The 25294-nt window shown below is 42.4% G+C and overlaps 1 protein-coding gene across 12 annotated transcripts in view; it reads right to left on the bottom strand.

Annotated features, from left to right (window-relative positions):
• EHMT1 (euchromatic histone lysine methyltransferase 1) overlaps positions 1 to 25294 on the bottom strand; it is a 165307-nt gene that overhangs the window by 28705 nt on the left and 111308 nt on the right. For all 12 annotated transcript variants that reach the window (XM_067471857.1, XM_067471866.1, XM_067471858.1 and 9 more), the window contains 11 exons: positions 24560 to 24703; positions 23053 to 23279; positions 20321 to 20488; positions 18212 to 18294; positions 15977 to 16083; positions 14986 to 15108; positions 11354 to 11455; positions 8959 to 9063; positions 5392 to 5546; positions 3071 to 3238; positions 1936 to 2080 (listed from right to left, as the gene is read on the bottom strand). In XM_067471857.1, the coding sequence (XP_067327958.1) occupies positions 1936 to 2080; positions 3071 to 3238; positions 5392 to 5546; positions 8959 to 9063; positions 11354 to 11455; positions 14986 to 15108; positions 15977 to 16083; positions 18212 to 18294; positions 20321 to 20488; positions 23053 to 23279; positions 24560 to 24703 (1527 nt within the window). The remainder of the gene's footprint in view (positions 1 to 1935; positions 2081 to 3070; positions 3239 to 5391; positions 5547 to 8958; positions 9064 to 11353; positions 11456 to 14985; positions 15109 to 15976; positions 16084 to 18211; positions 18295 to 20320; positions 20489 to 23052; positions 23280 to 24559; positions 24704 to 25294) is intronic.

Genomic DNA, 25294 nt, shown 5'->3' with positions numbered 1-25294 from the left:
GCGTTAGCTGCGTTGCCATAGCAACAGGGGTGGAGCCAACTGCCTCTTCAGGGGCAGCTGTTTTAAAAAAGAGTCAGTCAGTATGCCAGTGAGCTACTGGGTGGATTGAATCTCTTGGTGGAGATTCAGGGAATGAGTCAGTACGCCAGCAAGCTACTGAGTGGACTGAATCTTTTGGTGGAGATTCAGGGAATGTGTCTGTAGCCAGTGTGCTATAGGGAAAGACTGAATCTCTTGGTGGAGATTCAGGGAATCAATTGGTGACCAAAGTGGTTGCAGAGAAGGACCCGGTACAGGGGGTTGTTGATTCTGAATTAAGAATCAAGGTTTGGCTGGGTTTAAGCCTGTTGCCTGCTGTGAAACCTTTGAAGTATGTGCCTGAGATTACTCATGAAACCTTTCCAATGTAACTATCAAGATTTGTACCTCTTGTGAAGAAGCAGTTATACATTGTTATACTCCAGTTGAAATAAACTTGTTACTGTTTTCCTCAAGCCTTGCCTGATACAGTTTCTTCTAAGTTGAACAGCCTACAATAGTAGAGTCAAGCCAGGAAAGTAAACGCTATGCTATCAAGTGAATAAAGCCTTTTGTAATTAACAGTCCCTTTATAAAATAACTCCTAGGTGGATATTGATCGTTGCCGGCTTTCCTCATAGATTAGTTGAAAGTGGGTGCTTTACCACGCGCACCTCCACAATTGGTGGCATTCGGTGGCATTAAAACGGTCATCGTTACAATTGGTGGCAGCAGTTTAACGACTCCTTTACACCTTTCCTTTCCATTCTTCCCTTCTTTCTCTTATCTTCTACCTTCTTTCCTTCCTTCCCTTCTTCCCCTTCTGTTTTTCCTCCCTCCCTCCTTCCCACCCTTCCCCTTCCTTCGTTTCCTTCTTCCCCTTATCTTCTGTCTTTCCTTCCTGCCTTCCTTCCTTCCTTCCTTCCCTCCCTTCTTTCCCCTTCTGTCCTACGTGGGGTGAAAGAGTGAAGGGCCCGTTCCGTCCCGTCCCCCCCACAAGCAACTCCCAAATGTCAAGGTTTTCCCCAAATTCCACTGTGTTCCAATTTTGCCATATTGAGTTTTCTTCCCACGTTTGGTCCAGATTCATCTTTGTTTTGGTTCACAGTGCTCGGATGTAAGTGGACTGCTATTATTATTGTTTATATTATTATTATTACTATTATTATTATTATTATTATTATTATTATTATTAACCTGAGGCTGGCTATCTGTCAGGAGTGGTTAGATTGTGCTTCTCCCATTTGCCAAAAGGGGCTGGACAGGATGGCCCCTTCAAGTCTCTTCCTATGCTAGCATTCTTTCATTATTATTACTACTATTATTATTATTATATTATGATTTCCAGTTCATGGAAATAATATAATAATATAATGTAATGTAATATAGTATAATATAATATATTGTATATACATATATTTATAATATTATAATGTAATACAATATAATACTAATAATAATATACTAATAATAATGTACTACTACTACTAATAATAATAAGAAAATATATATTACTAATAATATTACAATATAATGGTATAGTACAATATAGTAATATATAATACTGATATTGTACTATGCTAATAATATAATATATTGTGTGTATATATATCCTGTAAGCCGCTCTGAGTCCCCTTCGGGGTGAGAAGGACGGCATATAAATGTTGTAAAGAAATAAATAAATACATCCTGCATATCCAATATTTACATGATGATTCCTTACAGTAGCGAAATTACAGTTTTATGAAGTAGCAACGAGAATAATGTTGCTGGTTGGGGGTCAACACAACAAAATTAGGGTTTCCAATTCCAACGTTTGCTAGCAGGGTGTAGCCTCGTTTATCCCAAGGGGAGAAAACCAAAACAAGGGGGAGAAGGAACAAAGGCAAAGGCAGCTGCAAAAGAGCCGGTCTCAACCTGCAAATGGGTGATGTTCCTGTCGATGTTCATCGGGGAAGTCACACAGTTCTGGGAGACGTATTTGTAGTTGGTAGGACAGGGCTCGCTGTCGACGGCGTTGATGCACGGGATGGGGATCCGCTCGTAACCTCGGGCGATGTCTCTGCCACAGCGGGAGAGAAGGAAATAATCACTTTAAGGCTACGGCAGAGGAAGAGAAAGAGACAGAGTCACAGAGGGAGGTACGTATACGGACTCAAAGAGCGCGTGGACTCATAAAGAGCGCTCTCCTTCCTTCCTTCCATCTATCCATCCAGATAACAGGGATACTGATTGAGAAAGACACTCCTGGCACCGAGAATCCTGGAAATTTCCCAGTCCATATTGACTCTTGCTTTCAGAGACGTTACAAAAAAAATAAGGCTTCCCAGAATTTGGAGTTGTCAAAACAAGGGAGAGAACCAATCTTTGGAAATTATATTTTTGGGGGAAAAACAGCAGGGTGTCTCCAATTTCTGACTTACACACTACTCCTAGTTAAGAACGGGGGTAAGACAACAGGAAATGAGAAAAATCTAGGAAGGGAAATCCAGGACAATAAATAAAGAAAACAAGCGAATTTCAGACAGGAAACAATCACGGCCAGCTAACACCTCCCAAAAAAGGATTTCCCCAGGCAGGAAGCAGCCAGGCTTTGAAGCTGCAAGGTTGTTCAACGCTAATCAAGCTGGGCAACTGCAACATTCACACATGAGAGTTTTTTCTCCCACTCTGGACATTATTCCACAGATATATAAACCCCTTGGAAGGGAAATCCACTCCTGGAAGAGTTATTATCACAGGGAAAGGGGGTCTCCACTGAAGATTTATCTCCAAACCTCGTTTGGGGTTAGGGTTAGGGCCACAATAGTGCAATAGGTTAAACCCTTGAGCTGCTGAACTGCTGACCTGAAGGTTGGCAGTTCGAGTCCATGGGATGGGGTGAGCTCCTGCTGTTAGCCCTAGCTCCTGCCAACATAGCAGTTTGGAAACATACAAATGTGAGTAGATAAGTAGGAAAAGACAAAAAGACGCTCCAAACTGTCATGCTGACGCTTTCAGACAGACAGTACAGTGAAGACAGGGGCAAATAGGGATGCACGGCCTTTCATACTTGCTCAGGATCTTCTCCAACTGGACCGGTTTGTCGGGAGAGGACTCTTTGAGGGTCTTGTTCATCTGCAGGGCCACCCAGACTTGAGAATTGAGGCTGGAACACTGTAACGGTGTCTCCCCCTCCTTATTCTTCAGGGTGACGTCTGAGCCGCGAGACAGAAAGAGGCTGCAAGGCAGAATATTATTATTATTATTATTATTATTATTATTATCATTTTATTTCTTACCCACCTCTCCTCGTGACTCAAGGCGGCTTACAGCATCATTAAAACACATAAATATTGTAAAAAAAAATCTATATACATATCAAAACGTATTTCAATAGAAATACATATTAAAATGTATTTCAATGAAATACTGGGAGTTTGAAATGGTTGAACAGAAGCTCTCCAAAGCTTTAGACGTACTTACTGCCTATTTCAGGAGAAATCCTGAACACAAAAAACACAAAAAACAAAAAAAAGTTGTTGACTTTCTTCTTTCTGATGATTGTTTAGTCTTTCTTCAGATAGTGTTATCTAGTGGTCTTCATAGAGCAGTCAGCGGCTTATGATACTGTGAACCACCACCTCCTCCTGAGAAAAATGTATAATATCACAAAGGACGACCACCTCACCCGCCTCATAGGAAACCTGCTACAAAACAGGAGCTTTTTCGTTGAGTTCCAGGGCCAGAGAAGCAGATGGCGGAAATAGAAGAACGGCCTGCCTCAGGGGAGCGTGCTTGCTCCATCCATGTTCAACATTTACACAAATGACCAGCCACTGCCAGAAGGGACAGAGAGTTTCATCTATGCTGATGATAGTGCCATCATCGCTCAAGCAGGGAGCTTTGAGATGGTAGAACAGAAGCTCTCCGAAACTCTAGGTGCTCTTACTGCCTATTACAGGGGAAACCAGCTGATCCCTAATCCATCTAAAACACAGACATGTGCCTTTCACCTTAAGAACAGACAAGCATCCCGAGCTCTGAGGACGACCTGGGAAGGAATCCCACTGGAGCATTGCAGCACACTCAAATACCTGGGAGTCACTCTGGTCCGTGCTCTGACCTACAAAAAGCACTGCCTGAATATCAAGCAAAAAGTGGGTGCTAGAAACAATATCATACGAAAGCAGATTGGCACAACCTGGGGATCACAACCAGACACAGTGAAGACATCTGCCCCTGTGCTATGCTACTCTGCTGCTGAGTATGCATGCCCGGTGTGGAACACATCTCACCATGCTAAAACAGTGGATGTGGCTCTTAATGAGACATGCCGCATTATCACAGGGTGTCTGCGCCCTACAGCACTGGAGAAATTACACTGTCTAGCCGGTATTGCACCACCTGACATCCGCTGGGAAGTAGCAGCCAATAGTGAAAGGACCAAGGCAGTGACATCTCCAGCTCATCTTTGTTTGGGTATCAGCCAGCACGTCAACGACTTAAACCTAGAAATAGTTTTCTAAGAGCTACAGAAACACTGCTGGAACACCTCAGCAAGCGAGAGTCCAAAAGTGGCAGGCTCAAACGCAGAACCTCAATCAATGGCTGATACCAAATGAGAGAATTGTCAGGATCTATTGAGGTATGTATGTGTTTTAAATGTGCTTCTTTGTATTACAAATATGGATGCCACTGAGAATGGAAAAGGCTGTGCTGAAATGTTTAGAGTTGAGGCTGTGATTATGTGAACTTGAGAACTTGAGATAAGCTGTGTTCTGATGAGAACTTCTAGGGAGTTGCCAGTTTAAAGCTAGAGAAAGATAAAGCTTGACAAGACTCCCCCCTGGGCGACTAGGAAGGCGCTGAACAGACTGTGCTCTGACACCACGAGATGCAGAGCCAACCTTAAGAAATGGGGCCACAAAGTGGAATCCACGACATGCGAGTGCGGAGAAGAGCAAACCACTGACCACCTGCTGCTATGCACCCTGAGCCCTGCCACATGCACAATGGAGGACCTTCTTGCGGCAACACTAGAGGCACTCCAAGTGGCCAGATACTGGTCAAAGGACATTTAATCAACTACCAAACTCGCAAATTTTGTGTTTTGTCTGTTTGTTTGTTTTGTTAGAAATGTAATACAATTGTCTGGTTGTCTGACACGATAAATAAATAATCTAGGGGTTAATTTATTTCCTTTCTGTGTTTTTTGTCTTTATGATTGATTCTATTTAGCATATCAACTCTATTTGATACGCCTGCATTTTCTTGGCATGTGACCCGATTTGGAGGAAGAGAAAACCACCGCAAAAGCATAACGCAAAGATCCTCGCCCTGGACACAGAGGAGAGTGATTGAAAGAGGACCAACTGCTAGGGCCATACTTACACGACACACTCGTAGCGGTTCTCTCGCGCCGCGATGTGCAGGGGCGAATCCCCGTGGATGTTCACCGCGTGCAAGTCGCACTTGGCGGCCAGCAAGATCTCCGCGATGTCGACGCACCCCGAGAACGCCGCCCAGTGTAAACAAATGTTCTCCTCCTAGAAAGAGAGTGAGGGAAAGAGGGCTGTTTAAGGCACTGGGGGACTCCCTTTCCTTTCGGCAACCTTCATCTCTGGCAGTGTGTGGGAGGCCTTCTCCAAACAGCTCCGCCGCCACCGCCGCCTCCATGCTCCCCGAGGAGAAGCTGTGAGCGAGGGCTGCCCTACGCGCCTTATGAAGACAGATGAGTCATTTGCTCACACGCTACAACATGATCAGGACTGAGTCCGCAGGGAGAGGCCTTCGACACGAAGAGAAGAAGCAAAGAAAAGGGCAGAAACCAGTTGGAAGGGGAGACATCCAGATAAAGAAAGCCAGCTCTGGAAAGGATGAAACAGCAGAAACATTCCTCTGGAATGTGACATACTTTCCAATATTGTGACATGGCTCTCATGTCCCCTTCTCTCAGCCTTCTCTTCTCCAAGCTAAACATGCTCAGCTCCCTAACGTTTTAGCACAGCTGGTAAATCACCAGCAATGATAAGATGTACCAACCGAAAGGATGCCAATTCGAAGCCCCGGGGTCGGCGTGAGCTGCCAACTGTCAAGCCTAGCTTACTGTTGACCTAAGCAGTTCAGAACCGGGTTGTGGTGCAGTAGGCTAGGAGTCAGCTGCATTAAATCACTGACCGAAAGGTCATGAGTTTGAAGCCAGCCCGGGTCGGAGTAAGCTCTTGACCATTTGTCTAGCTTGCTGTTGATCTTTGAAGCCCAAAAGACAGTTGCATCTGTCAAGTAGAACATTTAGGTATCGCTTATGTGGGGAGGCTAATTTAACGTATTTATTTATTTATTTATTTATTTATTGGGTTGTTGTAGGTTTTTCGGGTTGTGTGGCCATGGTCTAGAGGCCATACAGCCCGAAAAAACCTACAACAACCCACTGATTCCGACCATGAAAGCCTTCGACAATATATTTATTTATTTACTTGCAGTATTTGTATACCGCTTTTCTCACCCCAAGGGGGACTCAAAGCGGTTTACACATAAGTAATGGCAAAAATTCAATGCCAGTACAAACAATTTCAATTATACACTATAATTAGACATAAATCAAATTTAAAAAATGCATCCACGAGCAATAAAACAATCATTAAAACAATAAAACAGTCTCGTTCGTTTATTTATTTACAACACCATAAAAATCTCCAGCAATGGGCAAAAGAATGAGGAAGTACTCCGTCAAGGACTCGGTGTCACAAGTGGACTGTGAAGCAACAGCTCCCCCGGTGGACGAAATGGGAGCAAGCTCTCATGAAGCTTAAATTGCCTCTGTGTTTGTCTATATATGTTGCGTGTCTATGGAACTGGATGTTTGCCATGTATATGTGAACTGTAATCCGCTCTGAGTCCCTTGTGGGGTGGGAAGGGGGGAATACAAATACTGGAAATAAATAAAGCTGTAATTAGAGAAATTAGGCACCTCGAAAACAATTTTACGAAGCCATAAAGATCAAAAAGATCAGAAAATGCCGGGCGACCGAAAAGAAGGAGGAAGACCTGATGGCTCTTCGTCATAGAGGATGGAGCGACAGCACCCCCCTGTGGCTGGATTTGAGCACAACTTCCAAGGCGCCAAAAAGCTGGACATTGACGTCGACACAACATACCTCCTTTCTGTTTTGTCTGTCTCTGTATTGTCTATCCAAATGGTATTTAGTGTTTTCCATGTATGTGTACTGTGATCCACCCTAAGTCCCCTTGGGGGTGATAGGGCGGAATATAAATAAAGTATTGTTGTTGTTGTTGTTATTCTCTTAGAGCTTGAATGAATGAATTTTATTATTACTGTGTTGTTGTTGTTATTCTTTTATAATAAGAAAATGAATGAATTTTATTACTATGGTCACAGACCAGGAGTGTAAAACTTTAAAACATTAAAAACAGAGGGGTCATTTTAAAAAAGCGTTAACATGTAAAAGCAGATATGCGGTCGATCTACAGAGCTTCATATATGACGCTTATACAATCTGTGGGTAAGGTAAAGGTAAAGGTTTTCCCCTGACATTAAGTCCAGTTGTGTCCGACTCTAGGGTGTGGTGCTCATCTCCATTTCTAAGCCAAAGAGCCAGTGCTGTCCATAGACACCTCCAAGGTCATGTGGCCAGCATGACTGCATCGAGCGCTGTTACCTTCCAGCCAGAGCGGTACCTATTGATCTACTCACATTTGCATGTTTCCGAACTGCTAGGTTGGCAGAAGCTGGGACTGACAGAGGAAGCTTACACTGCTCCCCGGATTCGAACCTGCGACCTTTTGGTCAGCCAGTTTAGCAGCTCAGTGCTTTAACCCACTGCGCCACTGGGGGCTCCTAATCTGTGGGTATTTAATCTATATAAATAAAAATGTAATGTTCGTTTGTGGGATTAACAGAACTCAAAAACCACTGGGGGAATTGACACCAAATTTGGACACAAGATACCTAATAATCCAGTGTATGTCCTTTACTAAAAAAAATTGATTTTGTCATTTGGGAGTTTAGTTGCTGGGATTTATAGTTCACCTACAATCAAAGAGCATTCTGAACCCCACAGACAATAGAATTGGACCAAACTTGGCACACAGTTCTCCCATGACCAACAGAAAATATTGGAAGGGTTTGGTAGGCAGTGTCCTTTGGTTTTGGAGTTGTAGTTCACCTACATCCAGAGATCACTGTGGTCTCAAACAATGATGGATCTGGACCAAACTCTACATGAATACTCAATATGCCCAAATGTGAACACTGGTGGGGTTTGGGGAAAATAGAATCTTGACATTTGCGAGTTGTAGTTGCTGGGATTTATAGTTCACCTGCAATCACAGAGCATTCTGAACCCCACCAACCATAGAATTGGGCCAAACCTCCCACACAGAACCCCCATGTGGGCCACAGCAACGCGTGGTAGGGGACGGCTTGTCTATATAAATAAAAATATAATGTTTGTGGGATTAACATAACTCAAAAACCACCAGACAAATTGACTCCAAATTTGGAGACAATACACTTCTCAGGCCAAGGAGTGACCATCACTCATAAAAACACTGAATAACACAGTGGAAGGAACTTAAAAAGCTAAAAAACCCAAAAATTACATTACAACGCATGCGCAAAACCACACATACACAAATATATATACACATATACACACACAAAGCACATATACCCAGACTGGGCCACAGCAACGCAGCAGGCTAGTCCATAATAAAAGTGAAAATATGTGTGTGTGTTGCTGGGGTGTCTTCTTACACAGACAGGCTCCGCTTTCCACAAAAAGCTATAGCTCCCACTACTCAGGAGACACCAAAGGTCCTCCCTCCAATGACATTGCAGGTTATAGCGAGCGCCATGGACATGTCCAAGAGCCCTACCAGTGTCCACCACCAACACCATACTGCCCAACAACTAATTGGACTGACTCAAATGCTTACATTGTCTCGGATGTTGATGTCGGACCCTTTGGCCAGGAGCAGCTTCACCAACTCGACATGTTTGTACTCAGTGGCCCAGATCATTGGCGTCCAGCCTCCGTCGTCCTGGGAAGATAAGGAAAGACAAGCCTGCTTGGAACCAACAACAATCCAATCTAAGAGCATCAGTGGACAGCTGATCCTTCCACAAACAAAGCACCATGACAAGACTCACTGTAATTAATGAGACTCAGGTTAGTCATCAATCTGGAAATATATTCCTCATAACACTGTGTAACAAAATTTGAATTTTTTTCTGTTCCTGGTATGAAAGTGTTATTTCCTGTTTACTTGTGCGGTCCTATCTTTGAACCGAGTTGTTATCCTCCAGAAACTTCATTTTTTGTGGCACAAATTATGTGCCACAATGAGATATTCTGTATTGTCCCCCATGTTGTTTAACATCTACATGAAGCCGCTGGGTGAGATCATCCGGAGTTTTGGAGTTCGATGCCATCTGTATGCAGATGACGTCCAACTCTATCACTCATTTCCACCAGATGTTAAGGAGGCTGTCTGAGTCCTGAACTGGTGTCTGGCCAGTGTGATGGTCTGGATGAAGGCGAGCAAATTGAAGTTGAATCCAGACAAGACAGAGGATCTCCTGGTCAGTCGCAAGGCTGAACAGGGTATAGGGTCACAACCTGAGCTGGATGGGGTTACACTCCCCTTGAAAGCACAGGTTCGCAGCTTGGGAGTCCTCCTGGACTCATCACTGAGCCTGAAATCCCAGGTTGCAATGGGAGCTTTCGCACAACTAAAACTTGTGCACCAGCTGCGCCCATACCTTGGGAAGTCAGACTTGGCCACAGTGGTCCATGCTCTCGTTACATCCAGGATAGACTACTGCAATGCACTCTATGTGGGGTTGCCTTTGAAGACTGCTCGGAAGCTTCAAATAGTCCAATGAGAGGCAGCCAGGTTAATAACTGGGGCGGCATACAGGGAGCACACAACTCCCATGTTACGCCAGCTCCACTGGCTGCCAGTTTGCTACCGGACACAATTCAAAGTGTTGGCTTTGGCCTATAAAGCCCTAAACAGCCCTGGCCCAAATTACCTGTGCGAACGCATCTCTCCCTATGAACTATTGCATAGATTAAGATCCTCCAGGGAGGCCCTGCTTTCCGTCCCGCCATTGTCATAGGCACAATTGGTGGGGACGAGAGACAGGGCCTTCTCGGTGATTGCCCCTCGGCTATGGAACTCCCTTCCTGGTGAGATCAGGTCGGCCCCCTCCCTCCTGTCCTTTAGAAGGGTGGTAAAAACTTGGCTGTGGGACCAAGCTTTCAGGACAGGGCAATAAAGCAGCAATAGGAAAGATGACCAGGCCAATTATATTTGACTCAGATGACCAGGACAGTTTTAAATGCTGTATTTTAATATTGAGATAAATGTTTTTAATGTTTATGTATGCGTATATGAATTTGTGTCCCGGCATTGAATGTTTGCCGTATATATACTGTGCACCGCCCTGAGTCCACTTCAGGGTGAGAAGGGTGGAATACAAATGCTTTAAATAAATAATAATAAATAAATATTCCAGGTTGTTGTCTGATCGTAGAAGCAAACAATATGCCTTCAAAATTCAGCATGCAGTACAGGATCCTAGATTCAACAAGGTTATTGTTGTAGCCTGGCAAGAGCCAGATGATTCTGAGGAAGAAGGGTTTCAAGATGAAGTGTCTGGATGTGTTCAGAGAGATTTGTGACATTCAGGGAGATTTGCAGACAGATCAGCCTGACTTCGGCCAATGCTGTGCATACCAGGGAAAGTAAAACTGAAGTTTCCCTGGAGAAAAGGCCTTGTGAAGACAAGGAGGGCGAAGAGGTCATGAAAAATAGACAGATCAAGGCTTCCCGGAGCCTTACAGATAAGGCCTTAAAATCCAGGTGCTACAGACATGACTTCATGGGAGCTTGGATGGGCTTAAATTAGATGCCTATGTACCTTGGAAGAGTTTTTGCCTGGAAGCGTTTGCTATGTTCTTGGATTTACCTTGTATTATTTCTATGTTTTATGAATTTCTAATTCCTGTGATGTTTTCTGAAATACTTTGATTGAACTTTGACTCATTTTATACATTGCTTGTTATTTCCTAATTGCAACTTTTGGATAAAACCCCTTTTCTCCTTTTTATATTCTTTCTTCAATGATTATTTGGACTACTGGCCTTTGGTGTGATGCTGGCTGAGAGGTGTCTCAATACCACATTTATCTTTTGCTGGTCTCAGGGTATTGGACGTTGTGTATGTAAATGCCAGCAACATGTGCAAATTCTTGCATGGGTCTAGGTAGGGATGTGTGCAATTCCTTGCCTTCCTTAAAGCGTGGGTTGTGTGGGCAGGGCTTTACCTGGCAGTTGACATCCATTTCTTCGTTGGTCAGGAGATACTGCACCACGTCATAATGGCCCTTCTTAGCTGCCAGGTGCAAACAGGTCGACCCTTCCGCATCCTGGAAAAGAAGCAAACGGTGAGACAAAGGTATGCCCAGATGAGAGACTCCCTCCTGGGTACACAGAAGACTGGGCAACTTGGAAGGCATGGAACAGACTGGTTTTTGTTGTTGTTTTGTCATGTCAGGAGTGACTTGAGAAACTGTAAGTCACTTCATGTCACTTCTGGTGTGAGAGAATTGGCCGTCTGCAAGGACGTTGTCCAGGGGATGCCTGGATGTTTTGATATATTATCATCCTTGTGGGAGCTTCTCTCATGTCCTCGCATGGGGAGCTGGAGCTGATAGAGGGAACTCAACCGCGCTCTCCCCGGATTCGAATCTGTGACCTGTCAGTCTTCAGTTCTGCCGGCACAGGGTTTTAACCCACTGCTCCACTGAACTGTGCTCTGAAACCACAAAATGTAGATCTAACCTTAATAAATAGGGCTACAAAGTGGAGCCCACGACATATGAGAGTGGAGAGGAGCAAACCGCAGACTATAATGCGGTCTGAGCTCTGCCTCATGCACAATGGAGGACCTCCTTATAGCAACACCAGAGGCACTCCAAGTGCTCAGCTTCTGGTCAAAGGACATTTAGTATAATGCCAAGTTTTTAACTTTGTGGTTTCCTATATTCTCAATTTGCTGCTAAATAAATTCTCCCCATTGGTCATTTTTATTCTCAAGCGACACTGCGGGAAGATCCCCAGCCAATCTTTCTGCCGATGGAGAGTCTTGGGGTCTCGCCAGACCCCTCCGGCAGACCGGCTTTGGCTGCGAGGCAATAGCTGGCAAGGCAATCTTTCATCCACTGATACAAGGCACGCCTGCCTTCCTTCCTCCAATGTATCTTACTAACAAGCAATTGACATGCTTCCCAGGAAAAAAGCTTGACACTATCAGCTTGGGGGCTGCTTCAATCCCTCTCAGCCAGCTGGAAACCCCTCTCTTGCCTTTGCAGAGTCAGAAGAGCCTCTCTGAGTCCTTGCTTGATGCTGGTTGCGCACTGAAATAATGCCCATCGCGCTCTCCTCCTGCCAAGCCCAAAAAGCATTTCCTTACCCCGCCTCACTCCAAAGCAGTCATTCTACAACTCCCAGAAATCCCAGCCAATTTACCAACTTCTATGTGGAGTTTCAGTGCAGGAAAAGTAGATGGAGGAGGCAAAAGAACGGTCCACCTCAAGGCAGCTTTTTTGCCCTGACCTTGCATAACGTTTTTGCTAATGATCGGCCACAGCCACCACTCACAAAGAGCTTTATATACGTTGATAACCTTGGCCTAACAACACAAGCAAAAGACTTTGAAGCAGTTGAAGACCAACATCCTAATGCCCTGGAAGATCTCTCCAACTACTTCAAAGATAACCACCTGAAGCCTAACCCTGCCAAGAAACAAGTGTGTGGTTTCCACCTACGTAATTGTGCAACCAACAAAAAACTGAAGGTTACCTGGGAAGGCCAGGAGCTTGAACACTGTTCCCATCCTAAATATCTTGGCGTCACCTTAGATCAAACACTAACATTTAGGAAACACTGTGTGAACACCAAGCACAAAGTAAAAAGGTAACGGCTTAAGTCTAGTTGCGTCTGTCTCTGAGGCGTTGTCCATAGACACCTCCAAGGTCATGTGGCCAGTATGACTGCATGGAGCAACGTTACCTTCCTGCAGAAGCTGTACCTATTGATCTACTCACATTTGCATGTTTTCAAACTGCTAGGTTGGCAGAAGCTGGGGCTAATAGCAGGAGCTCACTCCACTCCCCGAATTTGAACCGCCGACCTTTCGATCAGCAAGTTCTGCAGTTCAGCAGTGTAACCCACTGTGCCACTGGGGGCTCCAAGCACAAAGTAACTGCACGCAGTAATATCCTGCAGAAACTTAATAATAGCATATGGGGTGCAGATCCAAAATTAGTAAAAACATCAGCCTTGACTTTGTCTTACACAACTGCTGAATATGCCTGCATAAATCTGCCAACACAAAGCAGGTGAATATAGCACTGAATGAGACATGTAGAATAATCACAGGACGTCTCAAACCTAAACCTGTTGATAGACTTTATATGCTAGCTGCCATTGCCCAACGTAAAGCAGGTGAATATAGCACTGAATGGGAGATGTAGAATAATCACAGGATGTTTCAAACCTACACCTGTTGACAGACTCTATAAGCTAGCTGGCACTGCCCAACGTAAAGCAGGTGAATATAGCACTGAATGGGAGATGTAGAATAATCACAGGATGTCTCAAACCTACACCTGTCGATAGACTCTAAAAGCGAGCTGGCATTGCCCAACATAAAGCAGGTGAATATAGCATTGAATGAGAGATGCTGAATAATCACAGGGTGTTTCAAACCTACACCTGTTGATAGACTCTATATGCTAGCTGGCATTGCCCAACGTAAAGCAGGTGAATATAGCACTGAATGAGAGATGCAGAATAATCACAGGATGTTTCAAACCTACACCTGTTGATAGACTCTATATGCTAGCTGGCATTGCCCAACGTAAAGCAGGTGAATATAGCACTGAATGAGAGATGCAGAATAATCACAGGATGTTTCAAACCTACACCTGTTGATAGACTCTATATGCTAGCTGGCATTGCCCAACGTAAAGCAGGTGAATATAGCACTGAATGAGAGATGCAGAATAATCACAGGATGTTTCAAACCTACACCTGTTGATAGACTCTATATGCTAGCTGGCATTGCCCAACGTAAAGCAAGTGAATATAGCATTGAATGAGACATTCAGAATAATCACAGGATGTCTCAAACCTACACCTGTTGATAGACTCTATAAGCTAGCTGGCATTGCCCAACGTAAAGCAGGTGAATATAACACTGAATGAGAGATGCAGAATAATCACGGGAAGTCTCAAACCTAGACCTGTTGATAGACTCTATATGCTAGCTGGCATTGCCCAACGTAAAGCAAGTGAATATAGCATTGAATGAGAGATGCAGAATAATCACAGGATGTCTCAAACCTACACCTGTTGATAGACTCTATATGCTAGCTGGCATTGCCCAACGTAAAGCAGGTGAATATAGCACTGAATGAGACATGCAGAATAATCACAGCATGTTTCAAACCTACACCTGTTGATAGACTTTATATGCTAGCTGGCATTGCCCAACGTAAAGCAGGTGAATATAGCACTGAATGAGAGATGCAGAATAATCACAGGATGTCTCAAACCTACACCTGTTGATAGACTCTATATGCTAGCTGGCATTGCCCAACGTAAAGCAGGCGAATTTAGCAGTGAATGACAGATGCAGAATAATCACAGGAGGTCTCAAACCTAAACCTGTTGATAGACTCTATATGCTAGCTGGCATTGCCCAACGTAAAGCAAGTGAATATAGCATTGAATGAGAGATGCAGAATAATCACAGGATGTCTCAAACCTACACCTGTTGATAGTCTTTATATGCTAGCTGGCATTTTCCAACGTAAAATTCTTCCATTTCTGCTGTGCAAGAGGAGTGGTAAAGACAGATCGGGTCGATATCCCTACAAAAGGATATCCCTACCTTGGGATCGACTAACGCTCCCGCCTTGATGAGGTATTTCACAGTTTCCAGATGGTTGTTCTCTGCCGCCTCCATCAGCGGGGTCCTCTGATCCTGAGAGCATGTGTCGATGTTAGCACCAGCCTGTGCCAAGATGCAGAGAAACACACAGAAACAAGAGCAACCGTTACTCCTTGCATAGTCATGGAATCATACATTTGGAAGAGACCTGGTGGTGCTTAGAGTGGTCCAGCATTGCTGGGTTCTCCAAATAATAATATGCTGTGTCCAGGTTGGTTCATCAGGTGCTTCAACCAGAGAAGTTAGCCATAGCAGAGCACCTGATGAACCAACCTGGACACAGCATATTATTATTTTGAGAACACAGCAATGATGGACCACTCTCACAACCACCAAGTCAGACCACACAGAGAAGCCATTGAAATCCACAAGCATGTAGGCAATGTCAACAGAAATGGGGAAACCATGAAAACAAACAAAATCTGGCTACCAGTATTTTAAAAACAAACAAACACCAGACTCAGGACAGTAAATAAAGAGCCACATTCAGAAAACAGGGGAATTCCAGACAGGAAACAATCAGGGCCAGCTAACACCTCCCAACAAAGGATTCCCCAGACAGGAAGCAGCCAGGATTTGAAGCTGCAAGGCCATTCAAATACTAAAATCAGGATGAGATAGGGATGGAGCAGATTGTTTGTGTGGGAGAAACTCATAAAGGACCGGGGTCATAAATATAGGCCTTCATACAGGTAAGGAAACATACTCTGGGGAAAAAGAGTTTTTCTCCCACTCTGGACATCATTCTACAGATATATAAACCCCGTTGGCAACAGATCTCACAACCTCGGAGGATGCCCTGCCATAGATGTGGGCAAAACGTCAGGAGAGAATGCTTCTGGAACATGGCCAGACCGTCCAGAAAAATCACAGCAACCCCATTACCAAACTCCCATTTATTTTACTAACATAAAACCAACGTGGGACAGACCTGAATGAGCATATGGCACACGTCCACATGTCCAGACTCTGCAGCGGCGTGGAGAGGAGTTCTCTTATTCTGGTGCTCCATCTTGAAGTTGGGATCGATCCCATCCACTGAGAAAGAGAAAGACAGAAATCCAAAAGGGAAACTTTATAGTTGACTGCCTGATCCTAGCAGATGAGAGTACATGGCTCAATATATGGGACAGATGACACTATTTATTTATTTAGTATCAAAAGCATTGCATAAATTAGTATAAAACTGATAAAAATAGAAGGAGCGCAGGCGGCTAAATATTTTCGGACCAAAAACGGGCAACAGCAATGGCGTTGTCTGTAGCCTCCAACAATTCTTCCTCTGTACATGAGGCAGGGCATAGTGGACAAGCACTATGTAACACTATGTAATAAAATTTGTAAGACCGAACAAGGTACGGGGTTACAGCCTGTGCTGGACGGGGTCACACTCCCCCTAAAAACACAGGTACGCAGTCTGGGAGTTCTCCTGGACTCATCGCTGAGCCTGGAACCCCAGGTTTCAGTGGTGGTCAGGGGAGCATTCGCACAATTAAAACTTGTGCGCCAGCTGCGTCCGTACCTTGGGAAGGCTGACTTGGCCACGGTAGTACACGCTTTGGTTACATCCCGCTTAGATTACTGCAACGCTCTCTACGTGGGGTTGCCTCTGAAGACTGCCCGGAAGCTGCAGCAAGTACAACGCGCGGCAGCCAGATTACTAACGGGTGCGGGGTACAGGGAGCACACCACTCCGCTGTTACGCCAGCTCCACTGGCTGTCGATTAGCTTCCGAGCACAATTCAAAGTGCTGGTGTTAACCTATAAAGCCCTAAGCGACTCCGGCCCTGTTTACCTCTCCGAACATATTCTCCCCTACGAACCATCAAGACCACTAAGATCGTCTGGAGGGGCCCTGCTCTCGGTCCCTCCGCCTGCACAAGCACGGCTGGTGGGGACGAGGGACAGGGCCTTCTCAATGGTGGCCCCTCGACTTTGGAACTCCCTGCCATTAGAGATCAGAACTGCCCCCTCCCTCATGACGTTCAGGAAACTAACAAAGACCTGGTTGTGGAACGCGGCATTTGACAACTGATTTAATTCTTTGCCCACATGAAAGGAGGATGATGAATGGTATTGTGATGGTGTTGGACGATTTGGCTCTTTTAACTGGGATGATAATGTTTTAATGTGTATGGTGCTGATATTTTAATCGTGTAATGAAGTGGCATTGTGCTGTTATTGTATATTTTTTGTATGTTAACACATGTTGTGAACCGGTCCGAATCCCTCTTTGAAGGTGAGAGGGTTGGTATATAAAACCTCGAAATAAATAAATAAATAAATAAAAATGTTCTGTTCCTGGTCTGAAAGTGTTATTTCCTGTTTAATTGTGCGATCCTTACTTTGAAAGGAGTTGTGATCCTTTAGTTTCCATGCCATGCCTGGAAACTACTTTGCAGCCAGCGGAGTGATTGTAATGTTGTTATAATACGATCACTCCTAGATGTACCACTAACCAGTCTGGCGGCCATGTTTTGAACTAACTGAAGTTTCTAACGGTAGCCTCACATCCCTAGGCCCTGTTGTTTTTCATTATGTTTCAGGCTGATCAGTGTTCCATCAAACAGAGGGGAGTTTCGGACCAAATGTTCTTTTCCCAACCATATTCACTACAGAGTCAATCAGGGAATGTGAGGGCGACTAAAATGATCAAGGGTCTGGAGAACAAGCCCTATGAGGAGCGGCTTAGGGAACTGGGCATGTTTAGCCTGAAGAAGAGAAGGCTGAGAGGAGATATGATAGCCATGTATAAATATGTGAGAGGAAGCCACAGGGAGGAGGGAGCAAGCTTGTCTTCTGCTTCCTTGGAGACTAGGACGCGGAACAATGGCTTCAAACTACAAGAGAGGAGATTCCACCTGAACATGAGGAAGAACTTCCTGACTGTGAGAGCTGTTCAGCAGTGGAACTCTCTGCCCCGGAGTGTGGTGGAGGCTCCTTCTTTGGAAGCTTTTAAGCAGAGGCTGGATGGCCATTTGTCAGGGGTGATTTGAATGCAATATTCCTGCTTCTTGGCAGGGGGTTGGACTGGATGGCCCATGAGGTCTCTTCCAACTCTTTGATTCTATGATTCTAGGGTCATGTTCAAACAAAACTCCTTCCTCCCTTTGACGGAGAGATATCTGTTGGGAAGAGGAAGAGGAGGAGGAGGGAAATGACTCACCCAGCATAAGGAGCACCTTTTGCAACTCCCCTTGTCTGGCAGAGAAATACAGCTGTTTGGAGTGAAACCGCAATTTCTTGGGCCTGGCGGAGGAGAAAAGAGGGCAATTACTTAGTGGAACAGCAATAATCATAACAAATAATAATAATAATAATAATAATAATAATAATAATAATTGTGCTGTTTTCTGGCATTGTATATTTCTGCCGCTTTTGTGATTGTTCATTTGTATTTTGATTCTGTAGCCCACTTGTCGATGGATGTCCAGAATCAGCAGCATCCTCCACGGTCCTTTTTATCCTGGGCAACGACCGAACCAGTATAGACTTCGTTTTGGTTTGCTTCTCCATAATGCTAATGGGTGAGGTGCTCTTGGTTCCACTCCTCAGCTGAGACCTCTCTGGCTTGGTTAAACCTGCTGGTAGTTACACTACTACCAGCACAGCTCTCAGCATCCTTGGAGAAGCTAAGTCCCCCACCACGACAAAGTGCCAACATCAGAAGAGGAATTTTCCAGGGAGACTCATTGTCCCCACTGCTTTTCATCATTGCCATGATCCCTCTGTCAACAATCTTACAAAAAACAAACCTCGGCTATCAAACGTCTCAGGGATCTCACATGCTGTACATGGATGACCTGAAGCTGTATGGGAAAACCGAAACTGAAATCCAGTCTCTGACTAACATTGTCTGAATCTTTAGTACGGATATCAACATGAAGTTTGGTTGGACAAATGCTCGACAGCGGCACCGAAGAAGGGAAAAATCATTGAAAGTGAGGGCATAAATATGCCCAATGGGCAAACAATCAAGTGTGACCAGCCAGAGGCCTATAAATATCTGGGCATACCACAGCTGGACAACATCAAACATGAACATGTGAAAACTGTATCACAAAATCACAAGTCGAACACTTCCCAAGCGTCTAGGACTATGTGATGTATTTCCATTTATTATTATTATTATACTGACACAAAAACACAGTATGTCACAGCAAACAAGACCTATATGCTGGATTTCGTATCACAAAATCACAAGTCAAACACTTCCCAAGTGTTTAGGATTGTGTGATGTATTATTATTATTATTATTATTATTATTATTATTATTATGTTACTGACACAAAAACACAGTATGTCACAGCAAACAAGACCTATATGCTGGATTTTGTATCACAAAATCACAAGTCGAACACTTCCCAAGTGTTTAGGATTGTGTGATGTATTATTATTATTATTATTATTATTATTATTATTATTATTATGTTACTGACACAAAAACACAGTATGTCACAGCAAACAAGATCTATATGCTGGATTTCGTATCACAAAATCACAAGTCAAACACTTCCCAAGTGTTTAGGATTGTGTGATGTATTATTATTATTATTATTATTATTATTATTATTATTATTTTACTGACACAAAAACACAGTATGTCACAGCAAACGAGATCTATATCCTGGATTTCGTATCACAAGATCACAAGTCGAACAGTTATTATTATTATTATTATTATTATTATTATTATTAGAAACACAACAAGATGAGTCCACAGCAGACACTCTGCTGGCTGTTGTATTGGATCACACGTCAGACACTTCCCAAGTGTCTAGGACTGTGTGATGTATCAGCAAATAATGCGTGCAGATCCCAGTAAGGTGGCCTTTTGCAGCTGGCAGATGGTAACTTTGTCAGTGCCGATTGTGTTTAAGTGCAGGCCAAGGTCTTTAGGCACTGCACCCAGTGTGCCGATCACGACTGGGACCACCTTGACTGGCTTGCGCCAGAGTCTTTGCAGTTCGATCTTTAAATTAAAATAATAATAATTATTATTATTATTATTATTATTACGCCATAAGCTTTTCTTTGTTCTAGTTTTTTTGCTTCCTGCCTGGAGGAATCCTTAGTTGAGAGGTGTTAGCTGGCCCTGATTGTTTCCTGTCCGGAACACCTCCCAACAAAGGATTCCCCCAGGCAGAAAGCAGCCAGGCTTTGAAGCTGCAAGGCTATTCAATGCTACTCAAGGTGGCCAATTGCAACATTCACACTTGCCTCCAACAGACAAGAGTTCTTTCTCCCAACTACTCCCTTAAGCTTGTATGCTTACTTTTCCGAATCCAGGGCAATCAAGGCGCTTTCCAAGGTTTCTTTGACCGGCCCTTGGGGCAGACCAGGCGGGGCAGGTTTGGGAAAGGAAGACGTCCCAGCCAAGTCAAACCCCTCCGAAGAGGAATTCTCCAGCCTGACTTCTTCGGATGTTTGCGTGACCGTCCCACTGTGGCAAGAACAACCCAAACAGATAGAGATAGAGGGATAAATAAGACACACACCAATATAGACGTCCTATCTCCACTCAAGCAAAGACACATGACGTTTGCTATGGAGGCAAAACTAGTTCTCAGAAGTGTCATAGATGATCTTCGGATGTTTCCAACAAGAAACTGTTATTAACTCCCACACCAAAATGGTTTCAAACAAGAACCAGAGTTGAAACTTCAGGCTGAGGCACCATTTCCCTGAATCTTTCCCTCAAGCTTCTGCTGCCCAATGCAACTGTTGGAAATAGCAACCTTCTTCAAGCCTCCACTAGTTAGTTGTTATGTATATCATTCAGATTGCTTATTGTAGAGGTGTATTGGTATACGATTTTACCTTAACTCTATGTTGTAGGGGGGGCTGCAGAGCATGTGATCAGAACTGGGCTCGTTCAGGACTCAGACTCCATTTTAGAAATAGTTTGCTTTAGACTAGAATAGGAACAGTACACTTAGAGACTCCACTGGACTTTCATACTAGATAGAGACTCTATTAGACTCTCAGAACAGAGAGATGCTTTAGATTATGGACTGTTGATTATATGAAAGATGGCCAGTGTTACCTATACAGAGAAAAACCATATATAATGGAGTATAAGCCAAGTTTTTCAGCCCTTGTTTAGGCTGAACCGCCCCCCCCCCCCCCCCCGGCTTATACTTGAGTTAAGGTTATTTATTATTTTGCTCTGTTATTTTTATTAGTTATTATTTTATTCTATTTATAATAATTATAATAATAATAATTATTATTATTATTACATTGACACTACTTTATTATTTTATTACATCTATTATTTTACTCGATGTATTCTTATTATTACATTTACATTACTTTATTCTTTTTATTACAGTTATTATTTTACTCTATGATTACTGTTATTATTACATTATATTATTTTACTCTATTATTATTATTATAGTTATTGTTTTAGTCGATGTATTATTATTATTACATTTACATTACTTTACTCTATTATTTTTATTACAGTTATTATTTTACTCTATGATTACTGTTATTATTACATTACATTATTTTACTCTATTATTATTATTATAGTTATTGTTTTAGTCGATGTATTATTATTACATTTATATTAATTTACTCTATTATTTTTATTACAGTTATTATTTTACTCTATGATTACTGTTATTATTACATTACATTATTTTACTCTATTATTATTATTATAGTTATTGTTTTAGTCGATGTATTATTATTACATTTATATTACTTTACTCTATTATTCTTATTACAGTTATTATTTTACTCTATGATTACTGTTATAATTACATTACATTATTTTACTCTATTATTATTATTATAGTTATTATTTTAGTCGATGTATTATTATTACATTTATATTAATTTACTCTATTATTTTTATTACAGTTATTATTTTACTCTATGATTACTGTTATTATTACATTACATTATTTTACTCTATTATTATTATTATAGTTATTGTTTTAGTCGATGTATTATTATTACATTTATATTACTTTACTCTATTATTCTTATTACAGTTATTATTTTACTCTATGATTACTGTTATTATTACATTACATTATTTTACTCTATTATTATTACAGTTATTGTTTTAGTCGATGTATTATTATTATCACATTTACATTACTTTACTCTATTATTCTTATTACAGTTATTATTTTACTCTATGATTACTGTTATTATTAAATTACATTATTTTACTCTATTATTATTACAGTTATTGTTTTAGTCGATGCATTATTATTATTATTATTATATTTACATTGCTTTACTCTATTATTTTTATTACATTTATTATTCTATTTATAATAATAGTTATTATTATTACATTTACATTATTTTACTCTATTATTTTATTAGATTTATTATTTTACTCGATGTATTATTATTACTACATTTATTATTTTACTCTAATTATTATTACAGTTACTGTTTTAGTCAATGTATTATTACATTTACATTACTTAATTATTTTTATTAATTTATTATTTTACTCTATGATTACTATTATTACACTACATTATTTCACTCTATTATTATTACAGTTATTATTTTAGTCGATGTATTATTATTATTACATTTACATTACTTTACTCTATTATTTTTATCACATTTATTATTTTACTCTATGATTAGTGTTATTATTACATTACATTATTTTACTCTATTATTATTATTATTATTATTGTACTCTACTTATTATTATTGGAGGACATGTAAGCATATTTACATTGAAGAAGGTTAGAATAATGGTTTAATCAGAGTTGGACAGTCTTATCTTGAATTACAGTTTTATGTAAATATTCAAAAACATTTAACCTACTGATGCCCAAATTAATATAATTTTATTGGTATCTATTTTTATTTTGAAATTTACCCATAGCTGCTGCATTTCCCACCCTCGGCTTATATTTGAGTCAATCCATTTTCCCAGTTTTTTTGTGGGAGGATTTGCATCATGGGTGAGGGGAGCAGGGCTTCCGTAGTTGCGCAGTGTCACCAACCCTCGAAACTTGCCTTCCCGTTGTTGTGTCCGCCCTGCCCTCTGAAACGCTGGGTTTCTTCTGCTCGCAGCTCTGCGGGAGCGTGGACGTGGTGTCCGCTTTTGCGACCGTCACTTCTTTGGCCTTGGAGGCCTCCTCTCCGCAGTGTGGGCAGTAGCTCATGCCTTTGACCTGGGAGGCACAGTCCCGGTGGAACCGGTGCGAGATGCTGCTCTCCGGCTGGCACTCCATGAAGGTGCCCTGCAGAAGATGACGGTTTCATAGGATTGCCGTTCCCATCACTCCTTCCCACTGGCTACTCTTGTTTATGTATTTATGTATTCACTAGCTGTACCTGCCATGCGTTGCTGTGGCCAACCCTTCCCTCCCTCTTTCTCTCCTTCTTTCTCTCCTTCCTTCGCTCCCTCTTTCCTTCTTTCCTTCCTTTTTCTTCTTTCCTTCTCTCCTTCCTTCCTTCTCTACCTCTTTCCTTCTCCCCCTTTTTCTTTTCTTTCCCTTTCTTTCCTTTCTTCCTTCTCTACCTCTTTCCTTCCTTTGCTTTTTGCTTCCATCGTTCCTTCTCTCTTTCTTTCTTTCTTTCTATCCTTCCCTCCCTCTTTCTCTTTCTTCCTTCTCTACCTCTTTCCTTCCTTCACTTTTTGCTTCCATCCTTCCTTCTCTCTTTCTTTCCTTCCTTCCTTCTTTCTGTCCCTCTTTCTCTCCTTTCTTCCTTCTCTACCGCTTTCCTTCCTTCCTTCACTTTTTGTTTCCATCTTTCCTTCTCTGTTTCCTTCTTTCCTTTCTTTCTTCCCTCCCTCTTTCTCTCATTTGCTCTTTTTCTACCTCTTTCCTTCCTTCGCTTTTTGCCTTCCTTCCTTCCCTCTTTCCTTCCTTTCCTTTTTCCTTTCCTTCCCTCTTTCCTTCCTTCCCTCCCTCTTTCTTTCCTTCCTTTGCTTTTTGCTTCCATCCTTCCTTCTCTTTCCTTCCCTCCCTCTTTCTCTTCTTCATTCATTCACTCCCTCCTTCCTTCCTTTCCTTTTTTCTTTCCTTCTCTCTTTCCTTCCTACTCTACCCCTTTCTTTCCTTCCCCCTTTTTCTTTTCCTTCCTCTTTCTCTCCTTTATTCCTTCTCTACTTCTTTCTTTCCTTCCTTCCTTCACTTTTTGCTTCCATCCTTCCATCTTTCTTTCCTTCTTTCCTTCCCTCCCACTTTCTCTCCTTTCCCTCCTTCCTTCGCTCCCTCTTTCTTCCTTTCCTTTTTTTCTTTCCTTCTCTCTTTCCTCCCTTCTCTACCTCTACCTCCTTCCCCCTTTTTCTTTTCCTTCCTTTTTCTCTCTGTTTTTCCTTCTCTACCTCTTTCTTTCCTTCCTTCGCTTTTAGCTTTCATCCTTCCCTCTTTCCTTCTTTCATTCCTTCCCTCTTTCTCTCCTTTCCTCCTTCTCTACCTCTTTCCTTCCTTTGCTTTTTGCTTCCATCCTTCCTTTTCTCTTTCCTTCTTTCCTTCCCTCCCACAAACACAGACATGCAGCCTGAAAGGCTTACCGCTGCACAAAAGAAGCCGCAACCGGGGCAGCACTGATGCTTCACCATTCTCCCTCTGTGGTCCTCGCACAGAACCAGGAGCTGGACTTTGTTCGAGGGGCGCATCAGCTCGTATTTCAGCACGCGGTTGGTGCACCGACTCAGCTGGAGAAGGAAATAAGGAAAAAGAAAACACCGCTCTTGGATCAAGAAGAATATGAGAGAGGGAGTCTTCTGAACACATACACACCAAGAGCAATTTCATGGATGGCCCTGGAGAAACCGTGGCCTTTTTTGCAGCCAAACACACAGCCTTAGCGATGCTTCACAGCACTGTAGAAATGCTGTGGTTTCAAAGCAAAAGGCATACTTCCAGAATGGCAGAGATAGGTCACATCTATCTGTATTTCTGAAGCAGTACAGTGCACTCTGGAAGTAGGTGAACTACAACTCCAAAATTTAAGGTCAATGCCCACCAAACCCTTCCAGTATTTTCTGTTGGTTGTGGGAGTTCTGTGTGGGAAGTTTGGTTCAATTCCAACGTTGGTGGAGTTCAGAATGCTCTTTGATTGTAGGTGAACTATAAATCCCAGCAACTACAACTCCCAAATGTCAGGGTCTATTTTCCTCAAACGCCACCAGTGTTCACATTTGGACTTATTGAGTATTTGTGCCAAGTTTGGTCCAAATCATTATCTGAGTCCCCAGTGTTCTCTGAACTATAAATCCCAGCAACTACAACTCCCAAATATCAAC

Source organism: Anolis sagrei, chromosome 11 (assembly GCF_037176765.1).
Source record: "Anolis sagrei isolate rAnoSag1 chromosome 11, rAnoSag1.mat, whole genome shotgun sequence".
Taxonomy (NCBI): domain Eukaryota; kingdom Metazoa; phylum Chordata; class Lepidosauria; order Squamata; family Dactyloidae; genus Anolis; species Anolis sagrei.
This window is presented reverse-complemented; position numbering and strand designations above follow the sequence as displayed.